This window comes from Mugil cephalus, chromosome 15, assembly GCF_022458985.1.
Source record: "Mugil cephalus isolate CIBA_MC_2020 chromosome 15, CIBA_Mcephalus_1.1, whole genome shotgun sequence".
In the NCBI taxonomy this organism is placed as follows: Eukaryota; Metazoa; Chordata; class Actinopteri; order Mugiliformes; family Mugilidae; genus Mugil; species Mugil cephalus.
Window position 1 is genome coordinate 6,399,387 of NC_061784.1, and position 23,694 is coordinate 6,423,080.

The 23,694-nt window shown below is 41.2% G+C and overlaps 3 protein-coding genes across 3 annotated transcripts; 1 reads left to right on the forward strand and 2 right to left on the reverse strand.

Annotated features, from left to right (window-relative positions):
• Positions 1-410: 410 nt before the first annotated feature.
• Positions 411-2,345, reverse strand: znhit3 (zinc finger, HIT-type containing 3). The gene is made up of 5 exons (XM_047607245.1): positions 2,162-2,345; positions 1,535-1,566; positions 1,373-1,438; positions 860-937; positions 411-762 (listed from the first exon to the last, which is right to left on the reverse strand). Exons 1-5 carry the CDS (start codon positions 2,227-2,229, stop codon positions 563-565), a joined length of 444 nt encoding a protein of 147 aa, XP_047463201.1. The 5' UTR covers positions 2,230-2,345; the 3' UTR covers positions 411-562.
• A 2,624-nt stretch (positions 2,346-4,969) lies between these two features.
• On the forward strand, positions 4,970-13,423 carry vkorc1l1 (vitamin K epoxide reductase complex, subunit 1-like 1). Its single transcript, XM_047606892.1, has 3 exons — positions 4,970-5,499; positions 7,558-7,667; positions 9,130-13,423. Exons 1-3 carry the CDS (start codon positions 5,195-5,197, stop codon positions 9,354-9,356), a joined length of 642 nt encoding a protein of 213 aa, XP_047462848.1. The 5' UTR covers positions 4,970-5,194; the 3' UTR covers positions 9,357-13,423.
• A 1,554-nt stretch (positions 13,424-14,977) lies between these two features.
• gusb (glucuronidase, beta) lies at positions 14,978-23,370 on the reverse strand. Its single transcript, XM_047607830.1, has 12 exons — positions 23,084-23,370; positions 22,071-22,256; positions 21,804-21,985; positions 21,340-21,482; positions 20,980-21,167; positions 19,919-20,071; positions 19,568-19,746; positions 18,361-18,507; positions 17,798-17,882; positions 16,696-16,872; positions 16,440-16,575; positions 14,978-15,795 (listed from the first exon to the last, which is right to left on the reverse strand). Exons 1-12 carry the CDS (start codon positions 23,297-23,299, stop codon positions 15,644-15,646), a joined length of 1,944 nt encoding a protein of 647 aa, XP_047463786.1. The 5' UTR covers positions 23,300-23,370; the 3' UTR covers positions 14,978-15,643.
• Positions 23,371-23,694: the final 324 nt, after the last annotated feature.

The window sequence follows — 23,694 nt, forward strand, 5'->3', positions numbered from 1 at the left end:
AACAACATAAACCCTGTTTGAATGTGATGGGGCATTATTAACACTATGTTTAACTACACTGTAAATTTAAAAAAATGCTAAAATGTGGGCAACTTAACATATAGAGTTTCTTCAACGTTTCAACACCCATTCAGGAAGCTTCTTAAGATCTAAAAGTCTGTGTAACTGGTGAGTTGGGGTTTAAATAGGCACTTCTGTGTGTGTTGCACATCAGAAACTTGTTAACTTGAGGTAATGGATCACCATACCAGTCACTGGAGAAAAGAGAAAAGGGAAAGGATCAAACAGTCTCCTCAAACGTTCTTAAGAAACTCTACAAGTTAATTTGCCCTTGTTTCAGTGTTTTTTGGATGTACCATGGCCTGGATGACTGAGAACCTTTACAGACACACTGGTGGCTTGAGAACTGATGCAGTTCAACACATTTATTGGAACATTATATATACAAAGTAGCAGAACATCAAAACTTGCAGCGCCAGCGGACAAACCCATGTAACAAAAATGTATGTCTGCCCTGCTTCACCGTAAAAAGCGATTTTTAAAAAATTATACAGTCTCAACTTTACAAATCATCTTCACAGGATGTTAAGCCTTTTGCTTCATTTTCCACAATTTTCAAACAACGATCTGAAAATTCAACAAACAGAGGCTCCTGCATGGCAGCCTTCATGGCGTCGTCTTTACTGTCTGCGCTGTCGATGGAGCGCAGTAACTGTCTCAGATGTGGGTTGCAAAGGAGATCTCTCAACTCTTTAGACTGACCTGTAAAGAAAATCAATTATCAGCTTGTTTTGGGGAAATCTTTCTGCTGCTGCCACACGTGTTAAAAAGCAGACATGAGGAAATGTTTGATCAATACCTAACAACTGGAGCCTCTGCAGAGGCACTCTGTCAATGATGTCTTCTTCATGCAGAAGATCGTCAACACTCCACGAGTCTGCAAAAGAAACAGCGCTTTTTAAGCTCTGATATTTGACATCTCATACCATGCAGTGATATTCTTACTAATTATTGCTTTGACTACTACTGAAGGAACAACTGCAGTGACACTGATTCATAAAGTCATCTTGACAACATCAGTTTGATGTGATCAGCCATTTTACACATAGTATTATAGGTGATCTGTTCATACTTCATTAATTCAGGGTTCACTTAAACGAATAGGGTTCACACACAAAACTACACAAGATGATAAACACTGAAGAAAATGTGTCAGTTGAGTTATTGTCTCATCGTGGATTTAAGTTTTTTTTTTTTAATTTGATCATGTTGCCTCTGTTTATAATTAACTTGGTAAGTGGATCTCTTACTGGCTGATTTGGACAAACTAACAAATATAAACCCAGAAATGAACAGAGAAACAACCCCATACCAGAGCTGAAAGCCTCCTCTGCTTTGGGTTGATTGGATGCAGGCTTCTCAACAGGAAGACAAGTATCTGTGACAGAAAAACAGACCACTGTGTCATGAGAAGAGTAACATTTTATTGGGAGTACAGCTGCATCTTGTTTAAACTGAGATCAAACTCGTTTACCTTTATGCCTCTTGTAACAGTCAAGTGAACAGCTGTAAAATTCAAAACAATCTTTTATGTGGAAGAACATGACAGTAATTTTTGAATACATGTATTACTTCAGGACACATCACACGAACGTGAGAATTCTGTCGATTAACAACGTAATAAATTAAATGACCAGGACAAAGCAGCATGTAGGTTGTTGGTTCAACAGTAGCAAATATGGGAGAGGGACTAAAATCGCAAATTTGGCCTATGCGGGTTGCCGTCCCATGTGGTGGTTGTGTTCAGGGGCTTATAATCACAGTCTGTCCTCAGACCACAAACGTAGGGGAGCGTGTAACTTTAAAGACACCGGACGGTGATTTAATAAGTCTATGACATCCATCTCTGTTTCATTAATTTAATAACACAAGTTCTGGTGTTTTCAAGTAAGTCAACATACTACACTGCTAGCTGGAATCTCCTTTTTATCTATGTTAGTGGTTAGGACTGCTATATTTTTATATTTCAATATAAAGTCGTATTTCAACACATTGCTAAGTACCGTAAGCTCCCCTCTCAAGAAAGTTCGAACTAACATCGCCTAGCTATTAAAAACAGATGCTAGCAGGAGGCTCCAAACATCAACATACGTTTACTTACTATCTTATTTTGCAGGCCGGACATCTGTATTTTGGTGTCTGTTCGCTACATACTGTGCATAACTGCATGATGCTGGCAGGTAGAAATAAAAAGAAACGAGAAACGGTGTATAGCCTACTTGCTAGCTTTAAGTTACATGTGTACTATAGGCAGGACCGAGGAGTACCGAGAGTGACGTACTTCCGGATAAACACACGCTTCTTCAGAATAAAAGCAAGTGTCGCCGTCAGGAAGTGCGCCCCTAGCTGCGGCAGCGCGCATATTTCATGTGAGGACGGACCGACGGTTGATTTCACCTCGTTGACAAAGTTTTGGAAAGTAACGCCTGGTTTATCTATCAAACTTCTTCAATTCGTACACATTCTGTCAGATTTTTCCCCTCTGCCATAAATTGTATCCCCTCCATAACCTACAGTCTCCGTGCTACTGTCATATGTGTTATTACATACCTCTGTTTATGTCTATTAACACTTGAACAAGTAATTAAGTTTAGTCAATAGTCCGATCAGAACTGCACCCCGCAGTAAATGGTAGCATTGTCTCTATCAGGGCATTCATGCAAAGCAAAGGGTGCACTATGTAAAAGTGGACATGTGACACAGTCCCACATCTCAAACAGGACAGCTCCTCATATGGAACCTTTACTTTAACAGCACACCTACTGTGCAAGAGCAATGTCCTCACCCTCAAACTATGCTAACTATATTACAATTTTTTTTCCATAGTCCTTTAACAGACGTTTTTATACAGCAAATTAATAAAACAAAGAACTTTTTTTTTTCTTTCCTGACAGCTGATTTATTTCTTTGTAAGATGATGAAAAATACAGTATGATATATATTGCACACGATCTTGGTTACTGACAGGTACTTATTTGGATTCTCATAAAATGTGTCACCTTAAAATGTCTTTTTCAGTTTATTTGGATGTTTTGGAAAAATGATTGTATATACTTTTACTGTTAATCACATTTGTTTTGTTATATATATATATATATATATAACTAATAACTAACTAATATAATAACACTACAATGTAGAGTCCACACCCTCCAGGTTAATGTATTATGAGGTGTCACAACTGCTAAACAATCACCGTTCAGTTAAAAACATTGCTTTAAGAACCATGTGACTATGGGGTGTGTCTGCAGTTGAGTAAATACGAAAACGTAATAAACACTTTTTTTTTTTTTTTTTTTTTTTTACAATGCAGATTCTTAAGGCTATTATCTGGAGGCCATATCCTTAATGCGTTTGAGCGAGCTGCCTTGTGACCTTGTGTCTGTGTGTGCATAACACACAGACAGAAAAAGTAAACAGAGCATGTTCATTCCCCCAGAAAGTGATTGGACAAATACAGGAAGAACAATTTCATAGAATGCAAAAAGAGTTGGAGTGTTAGGGACATACAGTATACTTCCTCCCTGATGTCACAAAACTGGGTTTTTATCATCAGTTATGAGAAACAAAAATAAAACAACTCAAAATGGTTTATCAACATCACTTTTAATGAATTAAAAATACAGTATGATATATATTGCACACACAGATATGATTAGATCTTTGTAGATTTGCATTGCTCCCAATGCAATGGCAATAAAGATGTTCTGTTCTACTATATTCTCTCTCTACATCTATATAACTGCTAACCAAGCACACAGCACTGTCCTATACAGCACCGACCTATATAGCTCAAAACAAACTATTTTTGCACAGCTGTAACATGAGAGGAGCAGGTCTTGTTACAGGGTAGACTGTGGAATGGAGGGCTGACTCGTGACTGATTGCTGGGCACGTTCCCAGTGTCACAGCACTGCTCACTGGGTCAGGAAAGGCAGAGACACGTGGCTGACATCGGAAATCCAACTTGGGTCCAAAATCTGAGTGGAAAGCAGAATTAAATGGTTTTCAGAAAAGAATAGTGTGCTCTCCATGATGATACAATTGTCACTTGTTTTATCTAATAATATAGTGAATTTTATTGTGCAGGAAAGTAGTAGACATACAATAGAATTTACCCACAAGGTACATAACGACCTCAAAAACAGAAGCACGTCTTGTTCACTTCAAGCGTATGGGTGTGGACATTGCAACATGCAAGGAAGGGATTTTTTTTCCCCCCAATCACAAACTGCAAACATTATTGTAGGAAGAACGTTAGCACAACATTTCCAAACTGTAAATGCACACTGTCACCTGTAAACATCGTGGAAAGGCATCAAGACGACGAGCTCTTGGTTCTCCTGCGCTTCATCTCACTGTTGTGGTATTTTTCTGCTATCTTCCTCTCGTGCCCAGCGGGGCAATGGCGGTTTGTGTTCATCTCGATCTCCCTCTTGGATCTCCCCTTTCCGCAGGCGTGGCACGAGTATTCAAGCAGATTATAATAGTCATACTGATCGTAAAAGGCCTCCTCAAAAGAAACAAATCTTTCCATGTCTGTCGCCATTTGGAGACGGTGCAGGTCACTTCTTTCCAGGCAGATCTCGGAACAAGTAAACAGATGATGTCACGGCGTGTTTATATACATGGAGTCACGTGATCGCGGCTCTGTCATGGACCATATGTTTTGATAATTATTGTATTATTTTTATTTCTTTTTTGCATATATTTTCGTCTCAGCGTGTTTTTTCGTGGTCCTTATATGTCACCGTTTATATTAAATATTAATAAATAAATTAATAAAAAAAAACTATTGTGAAGTCCTGACGCGCCATTTTTTGAAAATTAAGTTTGGCGGCATTTATTTACTTAATGTGTGTGGAATATTGAAACAGATTCTAGTTAAAATCTCGGATACTGCATGTATCCGGTTACAAAAATAATGCCGCCACGACAAAGAGCGCTGCTTTTATATTTATTATTTATTCGTTTTTCTTAACTCAATGTGTCGTAAGACATATACATACGGGCCAAAAAAAATCGTGCATTTTGTTTGCAATTTTTGCACCAGAGAGGTTTCCACGGAGAAAGCCGCGTCCGTGTGCCCGTGGGCTGTTTCGTTCGTGGGTCGGAGCCGCGGCCCGCCCCGCCCATGACGGAGCTGCACGTCCTGACGCTTTTCCACGTCGCAGTTGTGTCTCACCAGGCGAACCCGCTGCGCGTGTGTGTGTGTGTGTATGCGTGTCTCCAGCTAGGCCAGAGAGTGATGGCGGCGCCCGTCCTGAGAGTGTCCACCCCTCGGTGGGAAAGAATAGCTCGGCTTCTCGTGTGCCTGCTGGGCATACTGCTGTCCCTCTATGCCTTTCACGTGGAGAGGGAAAAGGCGCGGGAGCCCGGTTATGTGGCGATGTGCGATGTCAGCAGCTCCATCAGCTGCTCCAAAGTGTTCAGCTCAAGGTAATTTGAATTCAGTAAAGAGGCGCCTACAGTGGCGCTCAGTGAAGCAGCGAAGCAGGCTGCTATTGTGGGGACCAGGGAAGGGCTGCTTTGGGCTTTCAGACACCGCGCTAACGTATGGCTGCTGCCGAAGCTAACTGTACATGCATATAACCCATGAGTCCTGGCAGGCTGGTGCTGTTGGTTAGCGTAGCTGCTTGAAACAAGCTAAACGGTAGCTTGTCATTTAACAGCCACATCATTAGCCTTCTAGCTCCACTAAGCTAACCTGGCTAACCGCGAGCTAACGAAACCCTTTGGTTAACTATAAAGCCACCAACGCTCTCACCACAGACTCCTCAGCCTGCTTAAGTCATCGATATATGAATAATTGTCCACGCACCCCGCGGTCTCAGGCTAACACATCTGTCACACCAACTTCAGCATTAAAGTTGATAGCTGGTGCAGACCGGCGTTATTGCTACGAATGTATGAATGTTGCTGCTGTATGCGGTCATTTAGTCCGCTGACCACAACTAGCCTTTTCTTGCGATGTGTTTTGCTGGCGTAGTGTTTGGAGACATTGGTCTGTTTAAGCTAGCGCCAACGTTAGCTGTCATGCAGCTGTCATTGGGTGTCCTGCTACTCCACTACACCTTGGCTAACTGGAGGGACAGTGTGCGGAGTGTCCCCAGAGGTCAGTGGAGGGGACTTTAACAGTGATAGCTACACCACACCTTCTCACGTACGTGGCCTTAACTCTGCAGATATCGTTTATTTCTGATGGGAAAGTTGGTGACTTCAATCAGATACAGTAATCTGTCACTGAAAGGAAGAGCACATTGCATTCTTATGATCAAAGTCCTTGTGGGAAGTTAAAAAAAAAAAGATTCTGTTAAGTTGCCATACTGGCTTTACTGTGGGCATGTCACTATCAGTGTGAATCAAGCTCCAACTCCTCCTCTTGAATCCCAATGAATGACGGTGTGCAGGACCCAAACATAAAGTCACTATAACTGGAATGTAGCCTGTCAAGCATTTACTACAGACTGGTTTTATAAGCGAGTGATAGTTTCATAGTCCTCACATTATACATGCCATAAAACGTCACTCTGGATTATTTCTGTGTCGGGACTGTTTATTTTTCTTTCTTGTGTTCATTCTCATGTTCTTCTTCTCATGTTGTCAGTGGGTGTGGATGAAGCGAATACCGTACATTGGGTGCTGCAGCTTAATTTGTGTGCTGAATTACCTATTTTGTGCATGTCGCAAGTACTTACCAGTTTGAGATAAAGTACTAGTCAGAATGCCCGCAGTAGTGTGATGAATGGAAAGTATGTAAAGTATGTAGTAATGCAGGAAAATGTCATTTAATATACAAGGTCCAATAGAGTGGTGAATGAAATAACATTCCTAAAATAGTGGTTCTGTTAGCACTAAACTGGACATGAAAAAATGTTGGGTACATAAGAGGTCTCTAGTATTAGTATGGTGGATTTATTCAGTGGTACATAAACTTGTGCGTAAATGGATTGTATTGAGGCTCTTTTAAATTTCCGTGGATCTTCTAGGCTTGAAACCAGGAATGGTATCAACAAGTGGAGACAGAACTCGTAGTTGTGCCCTGACACCTCTTAATTAAACTGTAATGTCTTCAGACTGTACTTAAATGTTCTTAAAATCAGAAAAAAGTCATTGAAGTGGTTACTTTGTACATCCTTTCACATACACTGAATAATCTGATGGGGCAAAACAGCCTTGGGTGGACTCAAGTGTTGTCATGGAGATACATTATTCTAAAACTTATTTTGCTCAAAAGAAATTAAACCCTTTCCTAATTGGTATTTCAGCTTTTTTTTTTTTTTTTTTTTTTAGATAAAAACAACACTGCGAAGGGTTTCAGAGAAGTATTTGATCTGATTATTTGTTCTGACTGTTTTTAATCTTATCGGCTCTCCTTTAGTCTGACTCGCTGACCTTTGATAATATTCAGCTTCAGTTGATTCAGGGTCTGGTTAAATAAACTTGGATCATCTTTTCTGATGTTTTTTTATTTTTATTTTTTTTTCGATGGTTTAGGTGGGGTCGAGGATTCGGACTCTTGGGCTCAATTTTTGGAAATGACAGCGCACTGAACCAACCCAACAGTGTCTACGGGATTGTCTTTTATGCCTTTCAGCTCCTTCTAGGTAAGATGTCGTTTTATTTATTCAGAGCAATCGGTTAATTTTGCAAATTCAGGTGATAAATCTCCCTAGCCTTTGCTCTAGCAGCTAGTGCTGACTCAACTCTTTTCCTTCCTGTGTCACAACTATATTTGACCGAACCTGACTCACATGACTCTGACATCATGTCAGATGGCTATGTATAAATATTATTTCACAGCCAAAGTAAGGCTTGTCATTTTTAGAAGCTCATCCTGCCGATACAATAAACACTGTGTGGGACAGTGATGAAATATTAGGGAGGGATGGTTTCCCTTTTAGGGTAGACTCCTGGTAATGCTGTGTTTGTCACACACTTACTTTGACAGTCACTTTGTCAAGAGTGATCCTGAGAAGTTCTCCCTATGTGTAACTTGTTTGAACTTGAACATTTTTTCCTCCCTCTGGTTACATTCACAGCCACTGTCTCTTCCCGTCAGTACATTACTGGTGTTGCTGACTCAGTTATGCTGGTTTGACATGTTCGTCTGCTAAGTGGCCTTTAGACGTGCCTTACCACCTGGCGCTGGCACAGAACAAGAAGTCTTTTAGCCCCAGCAGTTGCTACTCATTTGACTAACACAATAGCATCCCAGTTACACCAAACTGCCTTGATGGGTCAAGATTTCCATACTAAAGGCAACAGCGGTTAGTTTCAGAACTGTGATTATTCTCATGGCGTTGGACCAGCCAATATTTGGGAGTAGGCACGACTCCAAAAGCTGCATAACAGGGGCTTTAATCCCTGATCAATGCCAGTGTACAGCTTGGAACTGTTCACTTACGACACATGAAGGTAATGCTATAGTTCATATCCCCAAGACGTTCTGTGCTGCCACTGCCCAAGATCTTGGATCTTTTTAGTTTTGTGAAGAAAATAATTCTACGGAGGCTATAAATGTTATAATGACAAATGTTCAAAGTAAGTTCTGATAAATTTTCATTGGTCAAACACAACCAGTCACTGCAGTTCTATTATTGAACAATCATCAGAAGCCAAGCACACCAATTAACACCATTGCTGATTCAAGCGTGTGGGGGCATACCAGAAAGGGTTTAGCTGGGTATTTTGCCAATCGCAGAGATTATGTATGTAGCAACCAGCGGTCTTAGACTAACACATACATTTGGGCTTTCTAAATTTAAAGGTCAAATGTGATTGTGGCTAAATAAATTAGGCAGAAATCACCAGTTCTTGGCTGTTGTTTAGCAGATATTTTTACAAACCTAACAAGCACAGACACCGAGAAAGCTCAGAAGTATGATTGCATCTCATGTGACGACAGCATAATATGACCAGTCTACTTGCTCTTTGAGCTGAATGTCATCACGAGGAGGCTGATAGTATAAATAGAGAACTCTGAGAAAAGAGCAGGCTCACCAGGTTGCTTCTGAGTTTCAGCATTTTTTGACCTGCCTAAGCCCTAGTTTGTGTTTCTCGCCGTAGGAATGACTGTCAGTGCAATGGCCGCCCTTATTCTCATGACGACGTCCATCTTGTCGGTGGTGGGTTCCCTCTACCTGGGCTACATCCTCTACTTTGTCCTAAAGGACTTCTGCATCATCTGCATCACCACATATGCGCTGAACTTCATTCTCTTTATTCTCAACTACAAGCGACTGGTTTACTTGAACGAGGCCTGGAAGCAGCAGCTCCAGGCTAAGCAGGACTAAGATGCCAAGAGACGGCAAGAGAAATACGACAAACAAACAAACAAACAAAAAAGAAATGTGACCTCTGAACATTTGACTTGCCACCAGGAGACCTTGCTTCCAAACAATGTTTATTCTGCTGTGTGTTCAAAAAAAATGAAGAAATTTAACTTAAATGTTGGGCCTGACATCTCAGTGTTGAATGCAAACACGGAAGGATTTGTAAGTGAAAGTGGATTTTTTCTTTTAATTTCTTTCTCCTCGTTTAACATTGTACTCACTTAAGAACGGGGCTGGTTGTGTGGTGCGTGCATGTGTGTGTGTGTGTGTGTGTATGAATGAATGAATGTAAGTATGTATGCATCTGTGAGTGTGTGTGTGAGTGTGTGTGTGTGTAGGTGATGGGCGGGGGGGGGGCACAACAATCCAAGCAAGCAGAGGCAGACGGTCACAATACACAACGAAGGAGGACAGCTTTCATTTGAACAAAAAGGATCGCTGAATGGAAGAAAAAGCAGGACATTAAAGCGGTTTACTTGAAATGGTTAGAAGGCTCCTATTACTGCACAGCGCATCTGCACTAAAAGTTGGAGCCAATTAATGGGTCCCAAAATTTGAAAAAAAAAACACTCATTAGGTTCTCCTAAAAGTTCGCTGACACGGTTCTATGGCAGAGCACGCAGAGGGCAACAAAATGAATGGTTGTTTTTTTTTTTTTTTTTTTTTTTTTCATGTTTACACTTCGTTGGGGCGTTTCTTTTTTGAAGAGGACCACTAAAATAAACACGAGACAATGTGAGATTTTGTGTGTAGATCAGTCAGATTGTTCGTTTTGCAATTGTGTAAATAGCTGCTGAGCAATATTCCAGGCTAGATTGTGATTTAGTGTCGAACACGAACCTCTTACGGAAAAATCCAACACAACCGACAAAACAAAAGCATCTGGAATAAGAAGTTAATCGAGGTCACGGTTGGGCGGACGAGTCTCGAGACGCTCTGGGGATGTCTCCTGTCCCGTGCTCCTGGTCAGGCATGCGGTTCGGGCTCGAGTTAACTTCTCTGTTGTATACGTGGTTGTTTCATCGAAAGCCACAGACACAAGTCTTTTAAACAGAACCGCCGGTTCTTTTCACCAAATTTGCATAAAGTCACCCTCACACTTTATTTTTGTGTGTGTGAAAAGCATTCCTGACCACCACACAGGTGGGATCCATAAAGACTTATGTGCCTAAAGGAGTGTTAAGGTGATGAATTACCTTTCTTTCTTTTTTTTTTTTTGGGAGGGGGGGGGGGGTTGAGTAACGTCACAATAACACCAGTTTTTTTTTTCCTCATTGTTTCACTGTCACAGGTCCAAGGCTTTATTTTTATGATCATACTTTTGTAAATTAAGATACCACTGAAGTGTTTCTCCCTCCCTAACAAGAGTCTCATGAGGTAGCAAAAGGCTGCTACACTGTGATTGTCCGCTCACGGGTCGAGTGGTCTGGTGGCAGAGGCGTCTCTCATGTCATCGTTTCGGTTAATGTTCGTCCGGCTTTCGTGTGCATTTGATGTCAACTGAACAGTAACGGTGATCTTGTCAAGCTGAGTTACAGTTCATTTGCAGGACGTGATCAAAACTGTGATGCTTTGCTGACGTGAAAGGTGGAAGCGTAACAACATTCTGTAAGAAACTAAACAGTGTGTTAAGCCATATGTGGAGTTTGTGGGTTTTTTTTTTTTTTTTTGCTCCAGTAGTTTCAAGAGGTCGCTGATGGTTTTCTGACACACCAAGTGGTCGCTCCGACACGACACAAGTGCTGAGCGGGGTCATCCTCTCTTTTCCATCCACAATCCAATGATTAAAGTCTCCTACTTGTCAGATGCATGGTACACTATCTTCCTGGCTTTAAGCGTATGTTGGCCATTGGACAATCTTACACACGTAGTCAAACATCCACACCGGTCGTAGTAATAACTGTAATGTCGTGATTCATCTGTGGTGATAAACCGGCCTGTTAATAGTTTCCCATCACTGCTAGTCTGTGTGCCCCCTCACATTTTAGTGGAAGTCTTGAGGTGAAGGTTGTTTAAGTATTGATGATCGCAACGTAATCTCAGTGATGTGCTTCTGGTGGTCAATAATGATTATCATCGGTTGTGAATGGAAATGGAAAAAGGTGATGCCTGTGGTTTGTTTTGGAAAGTGAAATTGTTTCGGTTCTTGCATGTTGTGGCCATTTAGTGCTCGTTGTGGAGGCTCTTCAGTGTCGTCCATTTGCCAAAGCAAACCACGTAGTTAGAGATTTTTCCAGCATTTCAGACAGACATTTCTTTCTCTGTGGGATGGTCATCACTCGGTTCGTCAGTAATCAACTTGTCTTGTCCTTTTTTCTTAAGTTAATAATCTGATCCTTATTAACTAAATATGAATATAATTTGACGGATAAGAATTATTAATGGTACTTTGTAAATGTAATGTATGCAAACAACTTTATGACTTCATGAAGGGGCAAAACAAACAAACAAACAAAAAGAGTTTATGCAGCTCATTATCTACAGTGTAACGTGGCTTTATTCACTCTACAGATTCTGACGTGTTTCACGAGTAACGGCAATTTGTGCACACCCTTTCCAGCACATTTCAGACCTGCAACCCCATGGCTGCCTGGGTAGAAGAACTGAGTGGTTTGCTCTGGAAAATGGACCCGAGTCTTGTTGATTGGTGGAAAAATGGCAGATATATGCAAAAGCCAGTGTAGTGCTTCGACAAGGTGTGCAGTCATCCATAGGAGGATTTTAAACGTTTGCATTACTTGGTTGTAAGTCTTCTGTAAGCACTTCCGTATCTGCAGTATTGCCTGGTCGCGCTTACGTCAGGTTCCTTTTCATCTCAGCAAGGAATGAGATCACCAACCACAAGGTTTTGTCTTTGTCCTTTTTTTCTGGGAAATCTTAATGCACTCTCATGTAAGACAAGTCTCCTATGGATTCACTTGCACAGGTAATTTTTTGTGTTTAAAGTCAGACTGACACGACTTGGTATTTCCTTTTATTTTTTTTTTTGCAGCAGCAATTATGTCCCGTGAGTATTGATGTAGAACTGACAAGTGTACGGTAGGTAGCCTATCATTACTTTCATGATTCCAGTCAGGTTCGAGCCTATTACACTAGCTGTGTGACGTTAATTTCAAGAAATGAGAAAGGAATTTGGAGGTTCAGTCAAAGGTTTGTGAAATATTTGGCTGGTAAAAGGATCACTATATTGTGTACTGATTTAATGTTGAGAAAAGGTTGAAATGAGAGGTACTGGGTTCTCACAAATATTCATTTAGGCCCTGAGGTATAACTGCCATGTTAGTTGCATCACCAATGCCAATAAAAGTGCCTTCTGTTTGATCACTAGGCCTTGAGCCAAAGACGAGCAACGGTAATAAATAGCCTTGTAAAAATTAAGAATGGTAACTGCTACGGGCACTTCCGCTTGCCTTCCTTAAAATGTAATCCGCTGAATTGGTAATTCCCAAAGATTCGACATCCAGTTCAGAGCAAAAGTCCATTTAGAAATTGCCAGACAAAATGCCCTGTCAAAAACTATGGCCGTTCCTTTTCTTCCTTTCCTGAACTCCACTATGTAATTATCAACTTTATTTTGTTTAGCTAGGACATGTTTGTTAGCTAAGATTACACTTTGTTCCAATGATAAGATTGTAATGTTCTTTTTTTTTCATCAATAATTATGCCCTTTAGCTGTATAGACTGTTAACATCCTGGGTTATTTTAGTAAAAAAACAAACGAAAAAAAAAACAACGTTGAGGGGTTGGAGGGCTAGGAATCCATGTGTCAGCATAAAATGTTTATTAAATTTCTTTGTGGAGGAAAACTTAACTGGGTTTGCTTCTGTATTGCCAAATATGTTTTAAAATGCTGTATTTTCTTACATGGAAAAGTGTTACGTGAATGGTAGGAGGGTGCGAAAACATAATCTGTTTAAATCCAGCTCACCTTAAGGGAAAAGTTGCGGAAAAGGTTGACATGAAAACATTTTTAATTGTGTCATTGTCATGTGGAAATGATCTACCATTAAACATTCCCTCTGAAACTACCTGCCACTTTAAGTTATTTACACAAAATGAAAGCACTGAATACAGTATAGGCAGCGCGTGGTAGACTGAAATCACTGCCTCTTAATGATTCTGTGTTTATGACATTAAAGGATAAGTTGCTTTCATCTTACTCTCTAGTCACATGTTGAGTGAATATATCAGTTGTCTCTCTGTCACTATTGCTCAGAAAACTATTGGGTAAACACACATTGATGTCTGCTAGTCTGATTTTTATTCCTAATGGTGTCATAGAGCATAGGTCTTCAACGGGGGCTCTGCGACCCCTAGGGGGTCCGCAGAGGGACTGCAGGGATGGTCGTAAAATCTTTGGTTGACTAGATATTTTTATATACATTTTTAAAATGTTCCCCCACAAATTTAATTTTCTTTAATTACATGTTAATCCAACGTATTTTAATAAAGGGATAAGGCATAGCTCAATACTGATTGCAAAATGACAATAATAATAATGTATATTTATAAATAGCACTATGCCAAGTTTAATATAGAACACATATAGTAGGTAGGGGGTCCCTACTTAAGCTCTCCATCAGTTTTTTCTGTCCTTGGCCTGAAAAAAGTTGAAGACCCCTGTTTTAGAGTTTGCAATTTCCTGGAAAGTTGTTTTAAAAAGTTGGTGACTCATCCTGCATCCCGGGGGTGTTGAATTGATCTGGGTCCAAGTTAGTGAAATTTGCTAAACCAGTATTTCCATGACTTAGTATTGCACTCCGGATGTAGTTGCGAGGGAAATTTAAAACAATCATCAACCAGGAGTTGATATATATCCTGACATATATCCTGACTACAAGGCCTATAAGGCATACTGTAAAACCTTTTTATTAACAGGCTTTACAGCAACCAGAAAAACGTGAGTGCTTAGGTTCATTCTATGTGTGTGTGTATATATGTATAAATCCATTCTTTTATTTTTTGGTAAGAGAAGTTTTCTTGGTATGTTCAATTAAATTTTTTTTCATATTTTTCTGACAATTCTTAGATTCTAGTTGTTTCAATATATTTATTTGTAAGATTAACATATATATTTTAACGTATTATGTAACGTTTTCTTCAAAAATGTCTGATAACTAAACCACATCTAAGGAAGCATTTGGGAGCTTCGTGTTCAGTAACCAGAATCAATAATAGATGTGGCTGCAATGAATTGCTACCGACATAGCATTTAAAGACACATCAATCTCTTACGTAACTCAGCTGTTGCATAAATCGCACAGCTGGACCAAAACCAAACAATCCTGCAAAATACCTGGAAAGAAAAGTGCTTTGAAAAGCGGCAGCGATAACGTTTCATGTGTTTTATGGTGAGTTAGAGAATCAGTTGTAATGATCGGGTAAGTGCAAGTTGAGTGTAAATATTTAGTACTTATCCAGCTGTAACACAAAGGTCAGCTTTGTGACAAGGGTGTGGGAAGAGTCACTGATAGTGAAAGGTCCGACAACCATCACGCCACCCTCCAACATGAACCTTAACCCTTTAGATGTTTGAGGAGGTTCAGCAAATGTTCTGAATGACAAACAAAACGGCCTGCGAATGTGAATGAAAGTGTTGTATCTTTAATACATTCATTGAAATATCATCACATTCATTATTTGTTCATTGAGAGTTGATTTAAAAAAATAAAACTGATTTGATCAATTGAGATTCAGATCAATGTCACACATACAAAGCATTTTATCAAAAAGCGTGAGTGTCAGAGCACTATGAGAGAAAATAGTGTGGTAACCCTTTTCTTTAACAGTGTCTTGTAATGTCATGCCAGGTGTATACATCCATCACAGTGGAGGACAGGGCAGAGTGAATCACTCGTGTTTGGACCTGGATCTTTTAATGACAGCAGCAACACTTCACATGTGTGCATTAGAATGTCCTGTGTTGCCTCAATACCTTCTGTCCTCTCAAATGTGTCCTGTAGATTCCATTTACATTACAATTATTATCATACTGTAAAATACAGCACCATTGATGAGGCACTTGAGGTGAACGTTTATCAGCGTTGTTCTACATGATGTTGTTGGGAAATATGCCTGCAATGTTTGTGATTTAGTTCTGATGCTCAGACTAGAGGATAGCAGCCTATAGAGTTATGTGTCATGTACGGTAACAGTGAAATGATTTTATTGACAGACTTCTGCCGGCATTTCTCCAGCAGGAACAGTAGCTACACGGGATGCAGTCTGTCCTGGACTGGGTGCACATGTCAGAGTGAGCAGGGATACTTTGTCCAAGGAGGTAATCTGCCCGTTTCATTAGCCAGTCTCCAGTACCTCTCCTTCAGGATGAAAGCTGCTGCTTTGGGCTGCCTTTGCCTGCTAAAAATACCCTTCTTGTTCCCCACCACACGAGTGATCCCTGCGGAAAGATGGGTGGACAGAAAAACAACCTTGTCATGCGCGTGGTAGGAGAAGTTCCTTTCCCAAGTAAGCAAGTGGAAACCTCAGACAGAAATAAAACTGCAAAGGACGGTTAAATTGGTCTCCAAAAGCAAGTCAATCTCCAAAGACTAGAGTAGAAATGAACATGTTTAAAGTTTGGTAGTACTAGTTATATCAGCTAGGCGCCAATTTCTCCATTTCTGACAACTGTACATTCATTTTTACTCATGTCCACTCATGTTCCACCTCTTTGTTCATCTTTGAATTAGTGATGTCAAGCCTAGGCACTTGGTAAGACATCAGTATTACTTTCACACAGCTGAATGTGGCTCCATTCCTGAAAGCGCTCTTTAGACTTGCATCTAAATCTCTAAGAGTTCAGTGATCCCTAGCACTCTCCCGAGTACCCAGAGAAAACCCAGAGAACATGCAAACTCCACCCAGAAAGGCCCGAGCTGCACTAGAACACCAGACCTTCTCGCTGAGAGGCGTCAAAGTTAATACGCCCATCCCCCACAAAAAATGACATCTTTTCATCTTCTTCGAAGGCAAATAGAACTTTTACTGCGTATGCAAAGAGGTGTTGGTTTTGTAGGTTGGAGCATTTCGCTGCTGCAGTACCTTGTACAGTCATGAAGTCGGCGAAGTTCCAGATGAGTTCACCAATGACATACTCCTTCCTCTTCTGGTCGAACACATCGTGGTAGCGCCGCAGCACTGCGTTCTGGTACTCTTCGGTAAACATCACGGGCGGATCCTGATGAGTTAAAGTGAAGCGCGTTACCCCAGGAGTTCCATGAAAGCGTGATGCAATCAGGCTTACTAAGAAAGACGTGATAAGAATTAAGAAAGCGTGTGTGCGCGTGTGGATCCTCACACTGTGAAGCCCTGGCACTGCATCTGCTCCATATTCACTCTGTATGATGGGCTTCTTGTACTTTCCATACCAGTTTTCAAACTGGGTTTTGAGCTGGATGGGGATTACCTCCAGGTGACCTGGATCATGGTACCAGGAGAAGTAACTGTTTACACAGACCACATCTACATAGGGAGCCTGCAGACAAGAGAAAGACAAAGACACTTGCAGACATATTCTCCAATGGATCGTGACTTTCTCGTTGTTAAACGCAGTTAAACTTTTTGTAAATTCATTCATTTACACAGGAGAAATTTTCAAACAGTATCAATTATCTTTCCCTCTTTCTCGATACATTTATATGAGCCAGACAGACAGATATTTTGTCCTTTATGAAGCAGTGAGCGCACAACAGTGCAACCAAACTAAAGTTATTCCTCACTGTACAGGAATGTGAAAAACATCTCAGGCATGTCAACAACTTATTTTATCCTTGTGTCAACATGAGCTACAGTACAAACAGATAAAAACGCGAGGGATACCTTGACATCCCTCCCTTTAGTATTCATCTGATTCACCAGAGGCCTCTGAGAACATTCAGTCAAGTGACATGATCAGACATGCAGCTCTGAGAGCACGCAGGTTCATTTCTCTGTTCTTACAGAAGCAGTCCTCACTCTCAACTGAACATACAAAACCAGTAAAATATATCACAGAATATCACCTGTGTTCATTAAAACACAGTTCAGAGTCAGAAGCAAACGTAGGTGTAGGTAGTAGGTGCTGGTCAAGTCTTGTGTGTGGAGAATCTAATCATTTATGAGCAAATTTTCAGCATCTGACCTTAAAATGTGACTTGTCAGTCGCTCACACATGTGGACAGCACCTATTGTTTCTTATTCGTTTAAATGTACGCTAACACCTGACTGTCGTGCAGTGTTTCTGCTGCTCTGACCACACCCAGCAGCAGCCTGACTGCACACCAACAGTCTGCTGCTTAAGAGAAGATGCACATTTATGGGGATGGAAGTGTCTTTTTAAAGCTCCTGCACCAGTGTAATAATAACAATATGCCAATCAACCGATCATTGTCCTGCAGGCATACTGGTATAGAGACACTCACCCCTTTGTCCCTGGCGTAGTTGCTGTCTGTGATATAGGTGACGGGCCGAGTGTGGTCCAGATCTTTAGTATGTGTTATCACAGTCCTGTAAAGAATTAAAAATGCAAGTCAAAGCATTTAACCTAGGTATCAGATGAATGTTTCCACTGTTAAACAGTCACCGACAAGCCGCGTGAACCAAACAACTGTAACCTGACGGAAACTAAGCACATGCTTGTGTGGAAGAAGTGCGTGCATAATAACACACATACCACTTCACTTGATGGCTGGCAGTCGTGCATTAGTCAGTCATGTTTGTCTTTCAGAAGCTTCGGGCTATTACTGAGCTCCAGCTGTTCAGAGCAGCTTCCTGACTACTGCATTCCTCACATCACAGACAAATGTGGAGACTGGGACAAACAACCAGCCCAGTTTCTCAGATACACATATAGTAAACAATAGTTTGGAGTTTTGTGATTCCCGGTATCTGGGCTCCTGTCTATAATCTCATCTGATCTTGAGAGTATTTAATGTGTCTGTCCATTCAGTGCTTCACATCTGTGATGAAAATCAGAAGTACTCACTTGAAATAAAATTCAGCAGGTGGCATCTCGGCAGCGGGCTCATTGGCCACCGACCACATGACCACAGAGGGATGGTTCTTGTCCCGGCGCACAAGCTCGTCCATGACAACCAGGTGGTGGCTCAGGGAGGCGTTTCCAAAGCTATGTCTATGTCAGCAAAGCACGAAAGACACGCTGAGGCTAACAAACCAGTTGCATCCATCATCCATCATCCATCAGGTAACACACCAGCCCACAAGATAAAGTTCACACTGCAGACAACAGTGAAGACTATTGTGCCTTTCAGTAGCATGTGAGACATCCCTCTTTTTCTTTTTTACTTTTTTCTTTTGTGTGATGCGAGACATATTTCATAGAACAAGAGATAAAATCCACAAAAGATTTTCTTAATGTATTCAGATCCTTTAATTTCCAGCCTTGAAAGGCAGGGTTATCTTATCCAACCTGGCTGTAAAAGGATGGTTTCCTAATGCAAATACAAGTGACAAAATAGACGGTCCTCTTCCATGGAATAATAAACATCCCAAGGTTCAGCTGGAGCTAATACGTGGTTCTGAAGTTGCAGGGTTTTGCATAAACACTGTACAGACAGAGGCTTGGAAGGTGTGCATCTGCCGTTTAAAGCTGCAGCTCTTCATAACTGGCTTCACAAACACACATTCAATGGTCTTAGCATGAGCAACAGTCTACAGCCATGCTAGCAACTCTGCTCCAAGTCCAACCTGTTCTGCTTGAACTTAAATCCTATTGTAACAAGATGACATTTACGCATTAAACTGTCGTCCACAGAGCCACACTGCTATCACGGCTAAACATGCAGAGTCAGTTAGAAAGATGCTGCAAAGTGTGAAGTCTGTTTGCACGTCTCCATGTTCTGCAGCGTAAATCATACTGAAACTGCATGTGGGTGTTCAAAATTAAATCTAAACAGAATGGACTCTGGGTTAAAACTGGAAACTGTTTAGACTCTTACTTTACCTTCGTGTTATTTTAACAGCATTAAGTTCCATTAATTTTAGATGTTTTGTTCATTTGAATAAAACTCCAGTTAAAAACACATTTATTCTCACTACACTGTTGAGATTATGCATCTTTAATGCTGATGTGTTATGTCATTCATGCTGACTTGTACCAGAGCCAGCCCGGCTTAAACAGCATTGTGACGGGTGCCACCTCCAACGCCTTCACAGAGGTTAGTGAAACTTACATGTCTTTGATTCCCACGCCCGGACACTCATCTATCACCACGATGCCGTGGCGGTCACACATCTGCAGAATCTCCTCAGCATAGGGGTAGTGGCTGGTGCGGAAAGAGTTGGCCCCCAGCCACTTCAATAGGTTAAAGTCCTTGACGATCAGGGGCCAGTCCAAACCCTTACCTCGAATCTACCATATAAGGTAAACAGAAAAACGGTTACTGGGATTAGGTGAGTGAACTTGATCTTTTGATGCTAATTTTATGTCTATTCATCAGAAATGGTCATCTCTAAGCATTAGCACAAATACTGTATGTTGCCACGATGAGTCTTCTGTTTTGCCTCCCTCTAGTGGTACTCACGTCAGAGTCTTCATGCTTGTTGACCCCGTGGAAATAGAACGGCTTGTTGTTGATGAGGAACTGGGTGCTGGTGACATTGACTGTGCGGATGCCGACTGGGAGAGCATACACATCCTCATATGTTGATCGCTCATTAGTTGCCATTAGGTGAACCTGCGCGTTAGAGCGACAATGTTTAGAAACGCTTGTGTGTGCATCTGATTGTGATACCAAACAGCTAGGGATGGCTACGACATTTTCATGTCTGGTACAGATACTGATATCACAGCCTCGAGTATCTGCTGACACATATACATCCCTGACATCAGCTTTCTTCCTGTAAACAACTAAGCTGATAAAAATATCATTTGTCTGGATGAACTTTCAATGATGGTTCAGCAATGAGACATAACATTATGACCACATTCCTAATATTGTGTAGGTGTCCTTGTGCCTCCAAAACAGCGACTGAGGATGTTGTTAGTGGAGGCCTTCAGTTGAAGGGAGGGGCCTCTGTGGATCGTCCCACGGACACTTGAACAGTTTAGGATCTAGTGAATTTAGAGGCCAGGTCACCACCTTGTTCTGTTTTTCATGTTTTTTTTAGTTGTTTCTAAAACATTTTTGGACTAGATCCTGCTGGGGATGGCTGCTGCCACCAAGGAGTGTCATTACTATGAGGTGGGGGTGCCTTGTCTGGTCTAGGTGAGTGGTACACGTCTAACATCCACATTTATTTACTTCTCCTGTCAGTGGTCATAATGTTATGCTTGAATGGTGTATATATGATAGTTTAGGCTAATCAACTATATCAAATCATACCTTCTATTTTTTTTAAAAATTATATATGATTTAGTGATTTCATACAATTACAGACACAATTATCAAGTTACAAAACTGAAACTAGATGGTGAGTCTATTCTGTTAAAACATCAACGCAAAAAAATATCAAGGGATGGAAAATGATGAAAGTAAAAGACGAAAGACAAAATGTTACATTTAAGAGCAGTTTAAATATAATGGCACTATATATCTGAAACTTGCAGAAAGTCAGTTTGATATCTACATACTCATGTTCTTACCTCCATGGAGTAAAGATAACCAGGATTCTCATGCATCAGGTACGGCCACCACAGATTGACATCTACCACTTTGAGCTCTCCATTTGGCTCGCTGGAGGAGGCCACACAGTGGCCATCTCTGTCCATCAAAGTAACCTTCAGGCTGGTTGTGGTAGCACCTCGGACTGATACCTTGTATCTGACAAACCCTAAAACACAGGAAACTCATCTCATGAATGGACTTCAACTATAAGTGACACAGTAGATAGTCACTCACTCTATGAATTCCAGTACACCAGCAGTTCACTCTTCTATAAATACTTTGGTTCTCGTGAGGTTTAGAAATTAACTTCAACCACAGATACATGTCTATTTATCTACCAATGTTATCTGAGAAGTCGGTCACCACGGTGATGTCATCCACATACGCCTTAGGAGTAGTATACAGCAGCACTGGACGGTGGATCCCAGCATAGTTGAAGAAATCAAAGTAGATGTTTTGCACAAAAAAGCCAGGAGGATACCTGGAAAACAAATGATACCAGTGCATTCGTATTACTAAGTGTCAACCATTTGGCAAAACAACTAGAAACAGTCATGAAGAAGGCACAGAATGCATCTTGCACTACTTCTTACACAAAGCTATTCATGTATTAGCTGCATATATACATTGCAGATTTGTTGATAATGAAATGAATGCAAAATGTCAAAAAGTCATGAGTTCTTAATAATGGTTAAATTACATCTAAAGAAAAAAAAGACTGGCTGCAAGGAAAAAATAAAATAAGTAAACAAAAAGCAATGAGAAAATGCTGAAGCCAGCAACTTTAAAAGATGGAGGTTACTTGGTGGGGTCGTTGAAGTACTGGATGGTGCCTGGAGGAAGGGTCTTCAGAGTCAGAGTGTTGTTGACAGCGATGGTGATCCTGCACGGCGTAGTCGGTTGCTTGCGGATTAAGGTGCCTATCTCCGCCTCGAAAGGCAGATGGCCACCTTCATGCTCCGTCACTTTCACGCCGTTCACCCACTGAGGAGAGGTAAAGACTGCAGTCACCTCGGTAAAGGAGGGGAACTAATGGGACGAGCATCAAATCTCAAAATATCATGCTTACCACTACTGAATAATAGTGTGCACTTCCCACTCTGAGAACCACCCTTGTTCCCTCGTCTGCGATCCACCGGGCGGGTACCACCACCTCTCTCTCATACCACACCCAGCCAATGAAATTTCTCAGTGTGGGGTCCTGTGTGATGTCATTGTAGCTGGCGGGGACTGGCATGTCAATCACGGGGCCAGTCTGGAAAACATAATACAACCAAGAGTGAGTACTTTATTGACATTCAGTACTAAATCTTAGCTTCACCATGATTCTGGTATTCAACTTAGGGAACTGGTGATTTAACTGTGTTTTAACTGTGTTGCCAATAATAATACAAATAGTCTCAGAATCAAGCATGTAATCTTCAACGCGGAGGTTTGCAGTAGTACATTTTATCGTGTTGGGTTGTTTCTATCATTTTGGTAACCCCATGTTGGCTAATCAACTGAAACACTTTAATATTTACTTCAAACCAGTTTAACAGCACCGTAAAAAATCCTCAATGATCATCCAATTGAATCACCACCTTTCTGACACCGTTCCAACATAAACTGAACATTACAACATCATTAAGGTGTATTTAGTGCACGAGTGTTAGAATATGATGCATTTATTTTTACTTAGCGGACATAATGAAGTGGCAAGTGGGTGTATATATCTCTGTGCCAATGTTTGCCTGTATATTACTCGTGAATGGCTGGATTCCAGTGTGGGGTTCTGTTTTTTTGTGAGTTCCTCTTAATTTCATCTTATTCATGTGATACATAGGGCCCAGCAATTTTGAGAAGTCAAAGGCGAAAAGCTTATGTCAACACTTTCCGATAGCTGCACTGACCACACATGGGTGGGTGTCTGTTAAAATGATGTGATGTGCAGGAAGTTTCTGTAAACTTTCTGTATGTACTTATGCCTCCTCCTCCTCATATAAGACACATGCATGACGACTGCATCATGCTTTCGCCCAAACAACTGCGTAACAAATAAAGTGAGCTGCTTTATTTCTTCAGTTCAACGATCCTGCTTACCTCTGCCAGGCGACTTTTGTACCATGACCTCTCGAAGCCCTGGTTCCTGTTTGGGGACTTGTCCGCCCTGAAGCTCCACAGCCCGTTCAGCTCCTTCACCTCTCTGGAGGGGGACTCCCGGGGGAAGAGCATGCCTCCGTCCAGCGGGGACGCCGCCTCGAGCACGGCGAACAGCCACAACACACGGAGCAGCCCGAGCCTTTCAGACAAGGCCATGATGAACAAATCATCTGAGGTCCACTCGGGAAGCAACTGCGCGGTTTTCGTTGCTGCTGATTCAGTCACGTGATTTGGTTTGTGGTCACGTGACCGCCGAGCTGCGCTTCTCGCGTTGCTTTCGTTACAATTGGAAGTTTCCCCATTGAGTTTATTAAACACTACAAACAACAAACTGACAATATTTTATACGGCTTGACTGTATTATTAGATATATTATTTGTATTTATTTTGTTATGTGATATTTTGTCAAACTAAAAACCAGTGCTTTAGTGGGTCAGACCCTGTCTGTGGTGGGAGTTTTCATAAGCAGTCCGTGGTCTATGGTTTACATACTCTACACACTACATTACCCACAGGGCACTACGTGTGGCTTTTTGAGATGCTCATTAGTT

Bases quoted from the DNA above. Each gene is read 5' to 3' on its own strand.
- vkorc1l1 (XM_047606892.1), top strand. From the start codon at position 5,195: ATGACGGAGCTGCACGTCCTGACGCTTTTCCACGTCGCAGTTGTGTCT. The intron at 5,500-7,557 runs GTAATTTGAATT...TCGATGGTTTAG, and splicing joins TCCAAAGTGTTCAGCTCAAG to GTGGGGTCGAGGATTCGGAC. The intron at 7,668-9,129 runs GTAAGATGTCGT...TTCTCGCCGTAG, and splicing joins TGCCTTTCAGCTCCTTCTAG to GAATGACTGTCAGTGCAATG.
- znhit3 (XM_047607245.1), bottom strand. From the start codon at position 2,229: ATGCAGTTATGCACAGTATGTAGCGAACAGACACCAAAATACAGATGT. The intron at 1,439-1,534 runs GTAAACGAGTTT...TTTCTGTCACAG, and splicing joins CTGTTACAAGAGGCATAAAG to ATACTTGTCTTCCTGTTGAG. The intron at 938-1,372 runs GTATGGGGTTGT...TTTCTTTTGCAG, and splicing joins AGAGGAGGCTTTCAGCTCTG to ACTCGTGGAGTGTTGACGAT.
- gusb (XM_047607830.1), bottom strand. From the start codon at position 23,299: ATGGCCTTGTCTGAAAGGCTCGGGCTGCTCCGTGTGTTGTGGCTGTTC. The intron at 19,747-19,918 runs GTGAGTACCACT...CTTATATGGTAG, and splicing joins ACAAGCATGAAGACTCTGAC to ATTCGAGGTAAGGGTTTGGA. The intron at 17,883-18,360 runs GTGAGTACTTCT...AATTCTTTACAG, and splicing joins CCTGCTGAATTTTATTTCAA to GACTGTGATAACACATACTA.